General features: G+C 37.2%; 1 protein-coding gene across 1 annotated transcript in view; it reads right to left on the bottom strand.

The window, feature by feature from the left end:
* LOC145768605 (Golgi-specific brefeldin A-resistance guanine nucleotide exchange factor 1-like) overlaps nucleotides 1-9892 on the bottom strand; it is a 28453-nt gene extending 18561 nt beyond the window's left edge. Inside the window, exons 1-9 of the mRNA XM_082580139.1 lie at nucleotides 9813-9892; nucleotides 7206-7294; nucleotides 6647-6778; nucleotides 3888-4006; nucleotides 3593-3701; nucleotides 3041-3156; nucleotides 2136-2290; nucleotides 1038-1144; nucleotides 391-455 (exon numbers count right to left, since the gene is read on the bottom strand). Coding sequence (XP_082436265.1) covers nucleotides 391-455; nucleotides 1038-1144; nucleotides 2136-2290; nucleotides 3041-3156; nucleotides 3593-3701; nucleotides 3888-4006; nucleotides 6647-6778; nucleotides 7206-7294; nucleotides 9813-9892 — 972 coding nt within the window. The remainder of the gene's footprint in view (nucleotides 1-390; nucleotides 456-1037; nucleotides 1145-2135; nucleotides 2291-3040; nucleotides 3157-3592; nucleotides 3702-3887; nucleotides 4007-6646; nucleotides 6779-7205; nucleotides 7295-9812) is intronic.
* Nucleotides 9893-12938: the final 3046 nt, after the last annotated feature.

Below are 12938 nucleotides of genomic sequence, written 5' to 3'. Positions count from 1 at the left end.
CCCAAAATCAGATACTAAACTCATGTTCAGCAAACGTTTCGAAAACTGAACTGTTTTATCTTCAGTGCTATAAATTATATTAAATTGCATTCATAAGTTTAATATCTATTCTACAATTCTACATTTTGAGTTTTTTATTTTGGATAAGATTGACAAGGCGTTCCAACCAATTTAATACTAAGATTATGTACTTTTTACACAATTTCTAGTTCCGTTTCATTTTCAGTAATTATCATATCTGAAATTAAAAAATACCAGCCCTGGCATGTGATATATCAATAATCAACTAACCTAAAAGTGCATCGATAGTTTTTTGAATAGTGGTCTAAAAATCATAACTTACAGTTGCTTTGCTGATATCATACAAAAAATGATAAAATGAAACCTTACCTCATCATTATCCAGCGATGGTGTCTCAAGCTCGTCTAGTTTCCCAACCTCGCTCCCAATGCTCCCTTTTAAAAATAAAAAAATAGCCGAGCATGTTACAAGAATGAATAACTGATACACTTTGAAAATGTTGATTTCCTGTTGGCGTCACACAAAGAAATAATATCAAATATGTTTTATATAGCCTCGGAAAGAGACTCCACTTTGTTGCACCACAAACATAAAAAATAAAGTTAACCAAGTTTATCATTATTATATTTGGACACAGTTTTTCGGCTACATAGCCGAGTGGTTGAAGCCCAAGTACGGCTTCGAAGGACGTCGGTTCGACACCTCTCAAGAGCATGCGGCTGTATGTTTGGCAGGACATTTCAAGGCATGTCTGAAAGTGGACACAAAGATTGGCTTCCTTACCTTCCCGTTCACTTAATTAAAATCTTCAGCTATCAGGCGTAAGCTTGGATACCACAAAAACACAGTTTTTCTGTGCATTGATTAATGTTGTTTGTGCGTCAAAATAATATAAAAACTGGTATTTTTAAGATGAAACAAATAGAATCAATGTACATTGTACAGTTGTACACTGTACAATATTCACATGAAAGAAATCATGACATCAAAATTCACATGAAAACACCATGACAAACCTTCTGTCTCACGTTTCTTCGCCAATTCAGGGGAAAACTTTGGTGGGGAATGGGATGCTTCGGATGAGGCAGTGTCTTGCGTGACCGCTTCTGTTGTTGCTTCAAAACTGAATAGAAACGTAAACAACATACAAACACAGTTTAGTAAAGGAGTGTAGAAACGCAATTGCGCTGGATGAGCAAAACGCTGGTGTACGTGGAAAACTCTTTAATTATTATCACGCAACGTTTTTGTACGCTCGATCTCAAACTTTCTATGTGCTCCGAAGATTCAATACAATTTGTGCACATGTTCGAAAAAACGTTTTCATTCTCAGATGAAAAGCTATGACTAGAAGTGAAGATGGTCTCGCCCAAGAGGGTTTCGCCTAGATGTCGTATACCGCACTTTTTCAAAAATAAAGTTTTACCAAACTTGTTCCAAGCTCTTTCTCATTTAAAGGAGCAGTTTACCTCAACGCCAAATGAGCTACTTGGTCAAATAGTTTTTTAGCCAATTCTTTACTTAAAGCAAATTAACAATTAAAAATTTCCTACAGAAAAGTAAATTCTGAAAATAAGTTTTAGCACGACACCTGGTCGGGATGTTTGCTGCTTAAAAATTGCACGAAACGCATAAGAAAATACAATTAAAAGAAATGAACAAAAATTAATAAGACCGTTTATAACAAATTTTACTAATTCTCCCACAAAGGATATGCAACAACGCTCCGGTATGAATACAGTATACAGCACTCAAATGTATGAAAGTAAAATAATAAAACTAATTTTAAGTAATATTCATGCACTTGAGGATGGGGCAACGTATAAGGCGTAAGCTTTCCAAATATACAAACCTGGTTCGACTCCCGGCTTCAGCTGATTGCTGAAGTAAAGGCGGCTGAGAGAAAGAAACTGGCCACCCTACTCTCCTTAGTGTCGATGGCTTAGTACAATGAGAACCTTATATTCTCATACTCGAGACTTGAATCAAGTATGGGACCACCTTTGCCTTTGCATGCACTTATCAGTCATCACTAAAGTTCACAACTCTGCATTGCGTGCAATAAGCTCGCAATTGTATGAGTTAACGGTTTGGCGTAAAACAATATAATATACCTCGGAGAAGATAGTTGTTGTTCTTCTGGCAGAGGGAGCACTGCAGAAGCAGCAGGGGGAACCTTTCGTAAGTCACTTTTCTTGCTCTTGCTTGAACGCTTTTGTCGTTTTCCTTTCGTATTGGAGTCAGTCAAACCACCCGCTCGCATTTTAAGCTAAATTAATTTTGACTGGTCAATGTTCATTTCGAGTTACAAGGTGCTGTAAAAACTGGTTATGACTGGAAAGGCCTGTCAGCATGTTAAACCGCAGACAAAAGTAACTTGAATATTTCGACCCCTTTCCAATAGTTACATTCCATCACGATTCACGACAGCTTAAACGAAGTATATACAATGGCAGTGGACAGTTAGACACAGCAATCTACATGCAAAGAAAAACAGCGAGTACGGTGTGTTCGTGTGTGGTGGCTGGAACCGCGGGAACTTCAGCGCCAGACAGCGTCCACGCCTACTTCGCGCGACCGTGGCACAGGCACGTGTAATTTCGATACCCGTTTGCCCAGAAGTAAATCGATAAAGTTGGGTTCTCCCACGAGGAAAAAAGCCGCTTTAATTACAAAAAAATGAAGTGTCGTGGGAAAATTAATTAAGAATTAAGCTTAATCAATTGTTTCTTGAAACCAGGAAAAGACCCAAAATATTACACAAAATGGATTTTTATTTTGGCATGATCACATAAAGATTTGGCCAGATTTGTCTATTTTACAGACTGTTGTTAAGAACCGACTTCAAATTTGTCAAAAATTACATTTCTCATCTTTTACTGCCTCCCCAGTCTGCAATTTAAGAAGTTAGCCTATACAATTATACATATCTAACACCACCAAGCAGAGAAGTATATTGTCATTTTCGTGGTGATGATATTATCTCGTATAACTGATATCAATTCCTTTGATAGCTAACCTTCTTCATTGAACTCGTAGTGGGATTTTTCAAATCCTCTTTGAACTCAGGGATCCTTGTGAATAATACCTGGACCATGTCAACCAATGTGTGCTCAGCTGATTTTCTTAACAGTTCTACAAAACATTAAAATCACCAAGAAATCAGTTTAAATGGAGCTCATCAGATATCCCTGAAAACACTGTGAAAATGACATGGCGTAACACATAAAATACATTTGAGTGCATATAAAAAAGTTGACTTTTTGAGTGCAAACAAGGTAGGCAACTGTACTGATATATATTGGATATTGGGGGTATATAACAAGGAGGTACTATACATCCATTTGATCATTCCGTGTACTTACTGCACTGCTGAGACCTTTAGGCCTAAGGAATTGCCATGAGGTTCACACTCCACGGCAATTTATTTTGGTCAGCTTTACCAGAGTGCTCAAACTGCAAGCAGTGAAAAACCAAAGCAGAATGACACACAGTGACATTGATGCAATACATAATGGTAAAAATAGAGTAATAAACGCACAATACTGCAAATCTAATCAGTTGATCTTACCGCTAAGTCGCATTTCAAAACAAATCCTGAAGCAAGACTGCATTATTTCGCACACCGCTTCATTGGTCAAATATTTTCCAATGCTTGTCAACAGTAAAACACGCAAGACCTACACAAAACAACACAAAAGCAAGTAAAGCTATTACAGCACATCATGAACATTATGCATAGCTAGCCGTAGCAATTGGGGTTAATTAATAGGTTTAATATATAAATTTAAAAAAAAAACATAAAAATTTAACATAATACTCTATGACTTTATGTAAACTGAAGAAAAACTGTACATTTAACAAACCTGTAATATTTTCATCAAAACAACTTCATCATTGGCAGGGTCCGTACCCACAAAACGAGCATGAGTGACAGCGTCTGCCATTGATGAAACTGCCAAGGCTACATTAGATGATTTTGAATCTGAAAGAAATGCATTGTAATGTGAAACTTTGATAAGAAAATTTTCATGCTGTCTATGTCTAATGTATAAAAAAGTGTGGTAACAGTCTAAATCAGAATTGGTGCAATTTTTAACTGAAAATTTCTGATTTGTTGAAGTGAGGGTTGAGTGAAGTGTCTCTTCATAATATATATATAATTCATTGATATAATAACCATGATAATACAACATAAAGAAACTTGCAATTAACCGCCTTGTCTCAAAATTGCAAGGTGGAAACAAAATCTCTCATATGCAGCTCCATATATTAAAACTAGTATCTTATTTTATTATTTAAAAACGAACTTAATAGCCACAAATTACTAAAACATAAAATTAATGCAAAAACCCGTTATGATTTATGAATGAGATATACATCAAAAATTTTGGATCCAGTCTCTAATTTTTGGGGGGTGCTGCTGAAATCTATTTTCATTCAAGGAGGTCCATCAGTGTGGCACTGTCAAAATGTGTCTCTGCTGTATTTGGCATACTGATAAGCATTCAAGTTGTTAATAGTTAATACAGATGTTTTTGTTTAATCTTAATAAAGACCTGAAAACGGCGAAAGTGTGCATGAAAAATCAAGTCTTAAAAACAAGCATGAATAAAAAACACTTATGGTACCGTAGAACAAAATTCAAGAATGTGATGAAATTTTGGAAAATATTCTAAAGTTTAAAAACATGAGCAGTACAAAACACATGATTATTTCCATTGTTACACATTCCATAATCTACACAGCATCAATTCGTTACATGCTGATATAAAATGCTATGATCTATCAAAATATAAAGTAATACTAGTATGTAGATCTTAATACCATTAGTTTATTAAAACAATAGCAGTTTGAAATTTTTTTGGGGGGTGCGGACCCCCACACCCCCCCTTGGCTCTATCCTTGCATCAAATTATATTCAATATCACTTTAATGTTAGCAATGAAAGATGATGACTTGGAAATAATTTCCAAGTAAAAACCAATAGGCTACAGTCTAAATCGGTAAATCGCATAGCCTATCGAATAAACACATATATAAACCGTATCATATAAGACTTCAAAATCTCAAACTATGATGAAATAGGATAATATGATTACAGGCCTCGAAACAACTTTTTTTTTCCGGCGGCCAAACGTGTCCGACTGAAGCAAGCTGTTCGGCGGCCAATCACAAGCACATGGCGGCCATCGGAACGTCGACACGCATCAACATACAGTCTTCAAAATTAGCACATTTTTACGTCGGCAAAAACGTTGCCGAGGCCAAACGAAAAAAGTTGAAATTGCCTCGGCAATTGCTGTGAACGTTTATTACGAAACAATTGTACCAAAACGAGAAGCGAAAAATATACTAGAGTAGTCTATCACGACCGCACTGTTTGATTTGTTGTGATGTAATAATACCAAAAGTAGCGATAAAGCGAGCAACAAGATACGCACGTCGCACGCTGTTACAGTAATTCACGTTAAATAACTCACAGGCGGAAAAGTAAGTTAATTTTGGGTTGATTCAACGTTCGAGTCAGCACAGATCGATTTAATTTTCCGGCGGGTTGTACTGCGTAACAACAATGCCCAATGAGAAATTTACGTTTGTTTTACATTAAATCGACATCTAGTAACGTTGAATTATCATAAAATAACGTTAATTGCTCAACCAGGTACCGGTAACAAATTAATAGCTCCCTGCGAGAAGATTGCCTCGATTTACGTATACACTGACATAATTTCGGCACAATTGCGACACTGCGAACAACACAAAGTCTGTTTGATAAAGAACTAGCTGTCAGAATCGGAATCATCAGATTCTGTATCGGAGCACGAGGTTGTCACGTCATCACTGGAATCAGACGTTTTCGCCTTTCGCAACGAAGCGTCCACGTTTTGCGGCTTTCGGGCTTTGATACCAATCCACACGCCTCTTTCTTTTTCATAGAGCTCCATCAGGGTGTTGACTAAGGAACAAATCTATGGCTGTGCCATAACGACTGGGAGGAATGTCTAACCCTAACCTTACAAGCGCTCGTGTGGCCTCAGCATTTTTATTGGCGACGCTAATTTCGAAGACTGAATATATCGCATCAATAAAGTGTATTGTGATGTCACTTGCATCCTGCGGATGTCAGACATCAGCTGCATTGTCAATCAATAATGTTAACAATTCAAGCATAGACAGTGTGTATTGTGATTTATCGGGTGCTTTGACTGCTTTCTAATCCTTTGTGATTATAAGTGGCAAAGTACTTTATTCACAAAACCGCTTGCGTAAAATTTTCTCGGAACTTCATGGCGGACAAATGCGGCCGACGGAAGGGCAAGACCGGCGGACAAAATGTCGGTTTTTGTAGGTTAATCGCGGCCATGTTCGCGATGGCCGCCTTCAGTTTCGAGGCCTGTGATTAGGTATATAGAATATAATTGTACACAATACATCAGTAAAACACAAAAAAAAATTTACGCAAATTGACTATGCAATTATCCAGTTTCCTATGCAGAAATAATGTCTCCATTGCATGGTGGTTTCCACAAATGGTGGTTCACAATAATTTGTTTATTGTTCGCACAAATTGGTTTCAAAAACTTCTCAAAATGGCAAGTCTCAATTAAGAAAAAAATCATACCGATCAAATTGTAAGAAAGAAACTTGTTTACAGAAGACAAAGCAAGTCCTGTGATAGGTCCAGTTGTGTCTTCTGAACGAATAACTTCAAGAAATGGGGTCAGGAATTTGTTCAGCTCCAAATCTGACAAATCTAAAAAACGCAAGAACAGTTTACTCAAAAGTTGTGTCAATTAGGAACATTAAAAAACACCAAAAGATTAAAATTTGGAATCAGCAAAGTCTGCACAGAAGGTATAGCCAAAAGGGAAAATGAAAACGTGACAAATCAAAACGATAACAAGACAACATTCCGAACAGCAGCAGTTTAATACAATGTCGATGGTGCATCTATTTGCTCTAACCAGCACTGTGATATGATAGCCTGTTTAATAGTATTTGAGTAAAGCTGCTTACGCCATCTGTTAGACTTTACGTTACCAACATAAACACAAAACGGTGTTTTTTAAAACAGTGAAATTAGAAAAGAATATACTGTACTGTGGGATTATATGTTAAAAAGTAACATGTATTTATATTCAACAAAACGATTAAAAACTAACATGATTAAATAACCATACCATCGTAACGATTAAGATCATTTTTGAGAGAATTGAAACTGGAGATTAAGGGATCTTCATGGTCGTTTTGATAGTTATGAGTAGTCCATCTAAAAACACAAATTGGTTAGTTTTTTTTATTAATTTTGGTAGTGAACATAGAAGAAACAAAGTTAATTTTTGTGTCCGTTTTTTAATAGCCTATGTCATTTAAGTGTTTTGGTGACTGAGACATAGCTGGTTACTTTTGACAGGCGTTACAATGATTTTTTCCAAGCATTAGGTGTAAAGGCTTAAAAAAATAACCATGCAGCTGAGATTGCCATAGTTTGGGTAATATGGACTTATAATTGCCAAAGTTAGATGTAAGCAAGCATTCTTAAAAATGAAATGTTTTTCCTGTAATTTATAAAAATATATCATTTGGCAACACACTTCTGGACTGATGTTTCTTTTGGACTGCAATACTTTGTATCCATAAACCAAACTGTTATTGATTAAATCAGTAAAGATCGCTACAGCATAGACCTATCAGTACTTGAAGATATTAATAGCTAGGCTACACATGCATGATTAAATGTCATTCTGATTAAATGGTAAAAATCTGCCCCCCCGCAAATTATTTAGAAAAAAATCCTAAAGCAAATGTTTCCAAGTTCAAATTTGCGTTAGTTTGACCTTCATTGCGGATCAATCTCAATTAAAAGATCTACTTGTTGCAACAAGAGCGCTGCTCCTAAGATAACAGAAGTACGGTAGCTGATAAACGCCAGCATGGTGCCGTTGAAGCATTGTAACAATGATTAAAAAACGTTTTTCTTGATTTCTTCCACTTTGTTTTTTCTTGGGAGTGTCAATAACGAGGTGCAGTTTGCTCAGTTTAGTATCTTCGCGTGTTAAGAGCTAAAGTTCAAAGTGACTAGCATATAATTCGAAGTAGCTTACAGGCCTCGAAATTCATTTTTGTTGACGGCGGACAACATGTCCGGTCTGAGCAGCTATCTCGGCGGACTAATTAAACCTCACGGCGGACACACCATTTTTAGCACCAATTGTCATGCTCAATTACTTCATCTTGATAGTTCTACGCCATTTGAGAACTATAGCTACGGTTTAGAAGGCTTTTTAAAATTTCAGCAAAGTCACTCTGAAAGGCTTTCATCGGACCAACGACATGCGTCGAAGAGTCAAAGCGCCATGTATCTTCTAAATACGTCGCGTAACTGATTAACTTCCACCGAAGAAGGTCGTGTGGCTTCTTGCGTCACAATTTTCTTTGTTACGCTGATTCAATGTCATCAATTGTTGAAACAACGTAAAAATCAAAAGTTTTCCTGCTCGAATAGAAGTTAAGGGATACAGTACGGTATTCATATATTCAAGAAAATTATATTCTCGCAACAATTGTTCGTGCTATGCAGTGACGATTTGTATCGTTAGTTCCTCTGTTATTTCTCGACGGACAAATATGACCGATCTAGATGGTACTTCCAGCGGACATCACATGCTGTGTCCGTCGTGAATTTCAAGGCCTGGTTTAGCAATTGGTTCTAGACAGTGCTTCACTTACGCTACTTAGGATAAACTACAGTACCATAATGATAAAATAGTTTGGTTGAGCAAAATTGGTCAGAATTGATTGACGATAGTACATAACTTAATAGTTTAACACTGCGACATTATCCTATATCATAAGGCTTAACTGCAAAGTAATCTGACTGTTGTCAAGTATGGTATGTAATGTACCGTATATGAATAGTTTGTTGAATCAGAGTAAAATTACAATGTCATTAGTCGTTCTTGTCAACAATCAGTAAAGCACAAGAAAAAAAGCAAAGAGACCACAATAGACTTTTTAATTTTTTACCAACTAAGCCAATAAAAAATTTTGACAACAGTGTAGCACAGTTTGAAATTCAGTATGCATTATATATGTACGGTATTTTAAGAAACTGTATTTCAATGCATTTACAATTCAGATGAAGCAATTTTTTTATAGCTGTTTATCCAAATTTTAAAATCTCAACTTATCAATTAAGTCCAGAATCGGCTGACCAAACGCTGTCACAAACTAAGTTCACAATTGAATAGACTTGGTACCAACATTTAGCAACAAATTTTTCTAAAAAGACTTCACATAAAAATGTACTTATTCAAGATAATAATTCAATGTGGTTTAAAATTCACTAATTACAACAAAAAACAGCAAACTCTAAAACAACAGTTTTGATAAAATTATGGAAATATTTTCTTGTTGTGCACAATAAATTAAATTCCGAGACCATGATACCAGCAAATTGTTAGGTCACCATAGCTTGATACTGTAAAACTTTGTAAGCTACAGCATATGAAATCACTTAAAAATATTTCTCAATATATATATATATATATACCTATACAGAGTATTTCAAACAAATAAAATTTCCAGATAATTAATTGCAGCTTGACAATTCATCAGGAGAAAGCTACTATCCAACCAATAGCCATTTATCAATAGATTGCTGTTAACAAACACACGAGCTTCAAGTGCATAGACATTGTGGAGAAAATACAGTAGCCTATCTTACATCTAGATATTATCGTTCAGGCTACTATATTTTATTAACGCTTAATATTTCAAAACCTAACCTGATATTGCGTCGCAAAGCAGTCACCACAATGTTGACTTCTCCCAAAACAATGTATTTTCCACGCTCTTGCGATGCCATAATGCTCTTTAAAAATATTAAGCTTCAACACATTGACATTGAGGCATGTTATCCTATAACGAATGATTCACCTAGATGGAATAATATAGATTATTAGGCTACAATGTTAAAGTGGGCTACACAATTTGCCAAAAATCGTAACATCACTGCAATACTACGGTACCGTATCTCATATGTTGTCATAGTTGTAGGAAAATGAAACATTTTAGGAGTGCAAACAAAATTTGCCCAAATTTTGTCTTTTCAATAGTACCTTCAAAAAGACAGAAGTTTACAATTTGCGACGTTTTTTTTGTAGCAGAAGTTCTACTTCTCCCCACTGCATCTCCTATTTGATTCAAATCTAAAGTAAGGTGCAGGTCAGAAAGTAAAGTTTTCAAACTTACGCAAGTAGACAGATGTCACCTAATTCGTCCCCAAAACAGATCGAAAAAAATACAGCAAGCCGAAGTCGCTGATCGGAGTTTCCGTAAACATTTTTCTATTTTCTCTTGAAACGATCGAGAGAAAAAATTCAGCAACGCCAAAGTCGCTGACGGGAGTTTGTGCAAACATTTACAGTTTTCCCTAGAAAAGATCCAGATAAAAAATACAGCAGTGTCAAAGTCGCTGATCTAGGCTTAGAAGTTGGAACCACTGAAGCAGCAAGCAGTCACTGAGATTGACAGAGTGGAGTTTCCCCAAAGTTGTTCAAGTGTTGCCGGAGAATTATTACATCCACTGAGAGCCACTGAATGGAGAGCAGTCCTAAAACGCGTTGTTGATTAGCAGAACTGGGATAAATTACAGTATTGTCCGTATAAGAACTTGCCGTATAAATAGCTGTAGCGGCGCGTTGCTTGTTAGCATGTCGCCCATATGGTTTTGGTTTTGAATCTTTACCCTCGGACTGACAAAGCCCTGATAGGTTATTCCTGGTAACTTCGCATACTTGTTATGTAGAGGCTCTTGACGCAGGGCTGGTTACCGAGATTGTAAGAGTGAAGTTTTTCCGATTGTTGAAGTGTTGTTGCCGGGGAATTATTCCATTTACTAGGTGCCGCTGAATGGAGAGCAGTCCTGAAATGCGTTGCTCAAGCGCACACCCCGAAAGTCGAACTTGTGCCGCGTGATCTTGAGCCGGCGCGCAACCACTGAGATAACGGGGCGGACTAACGATATACAGTCGTCGATAGAATGACAACACGTCTGGGCATGGTTATCGCGAAAAGTGATCAGGACGTACAACACGATGATCTTTGCTATGGATTGATTTATTGATTCATTCCAACATAACAAGCTTAACGTTGAACGACAGAATCCAGGCAACAAGAGCACCAAATGAAAAACACCGGAACAACATTAGCAGTCTCATCGGTCTCATCGCCAGAATTAAACACAACGCTCTGTCGTCCCACATTAACAACTTGACTTCAAAAATTGATAGTTCTTCTGAGTGAGTGAAAAATGAGAACAAGACCGAAAAGAAATGAGTCAAAAATCAGGCTTGTAGCTACTTAAAAAGGGCTTTAGTCTTGATTTGAAAAACGCCACTGTAAGCATTGCAGTCGTTAAACACAACCACATCATGTAACAAAACGGCAAATCTACGTGTGTATGAAGCACTAGCCAGAATGTGATTAGGCATTCTTACAAAAATTTAGTCACATTTACGCATCGATAGCTCAGTGCAGTGGCGTAGCCAAGGGGGGGGTTTTGGGGGTTACAACCCCCCCCTTTGGCACGCGTGTGACGTCACGATATTGAAAATGATGCTTTCAGTCTAAAAAAAAATTGCCCAATTTTAAACAAAATTGCATTAAAAGAGCAAGTTTTGCCAATACCAAACATTCAAACATCTCAGCCAGGAATTAGCAACAAGAAAACACAGAGACGTAGCTTTTTTTTTCCGAAAAATGCCGAAGAAAACATGATCTCATCCTTTTGCTATGCTACCGGACAGCACCATTTTACAGGAATATTTGTACCCACATTTTTGTTGGAAATGCTCTCAGAATGCATCAAATTCAAAGTAATTTTTCAAAATTTTCTGGGGGAGGCCCCCCAGACCTCCGCCGTTGGGTGGTCAAAACCCCGCCCTTTCAAAATTCCTGGCTACGCTACTGGCTCAGTGGTTACGCGCCCGGCTCAAGATCACGTGGCGCTGGTTCGATTCTCGGGGTGTGCACTTGAGCAACGCATTCTTAGGACTGCTCTCCATTCAGCGGCACCTAATGGATGGAATAATTTCCCGGCAACAACACTTCAACCATGGGCTCCGTTAGAGGGGGGGCGGGGGGGTGATTACCCCCCAACCAATCGGAGTGGGGGGGTAACTAATGCAAAATTACCCCCCCACTAATGTAGAGACAAAAATTTCATTTTTAATATATTTTTTACTTTTGTGTTTTATTTTTATGTTTTTATTTTTTTTGCACAACTTTTGAGGTTTTTGCTTGGAAACTCCGACTCGCAAGACAACGCCAAGTCATCTATGGCCAAACTATGAATCCTGTCAAAAATATACGCATCGCAATGCGCTGTGTGTGACGTCATAGTTTCTCACTGCTACAAACTGTTTAATTTCGCTTTTACCACTCACGAACGAAGCCCACTACAGTTGCACTGTTTCAATGTCTTTATACTTTTGGTTGTTGTAAAAGTTAGTGCATTTTAGCTTTTATTTTTATTTTTTTTGTGAATTGAATGTAGGCCTAGACCAGGGGTGCACAACCTTTTTGCTATTGTCGGCCGCATTCAGATTAATTCTACAAAGCACGGCCGCTAGTGAGTTTTAAATGATTTTTTTTTAATTTGCGTTATTAAAGAGAAGAATTTATTCGTTAATATCTACTAAACTTATCATACTTCTACCTAATAGCGCCATAACACTTTTTGAAATGAATTTATTCCGTCTGCGACATTGCAACAAGTGACTCCCTTGATTTTGCATACGAGCAGACAAAATTGCTAAGTTGAGAACCTCTCGAGATACAGTCTTAGTTGAGACTCCAGGTTTCCGTCCAACATTCGCGTTCGGTAGGCTACTCGTTTTTCACGTAGGCTA

The sequence above is a fragment of the Aplidium turbinatum genome, chromosome 4 (genome assembly GCF_918807975.1).
Source record: "Aplidium turbinatum chromosome 4, kaAplTurb1.1, whole genome shotgun sequence".
NCBI classification, from domain to species: Eukaryota; Metazoa; Chordata; class Ascidiacea; order Aplousobranchia; family Polyclinidae; genus Aplidium; species Aplidium turbinatum.
This window is presented reverse-complemented; position numbering and strand designations above follow the sequence as displayed.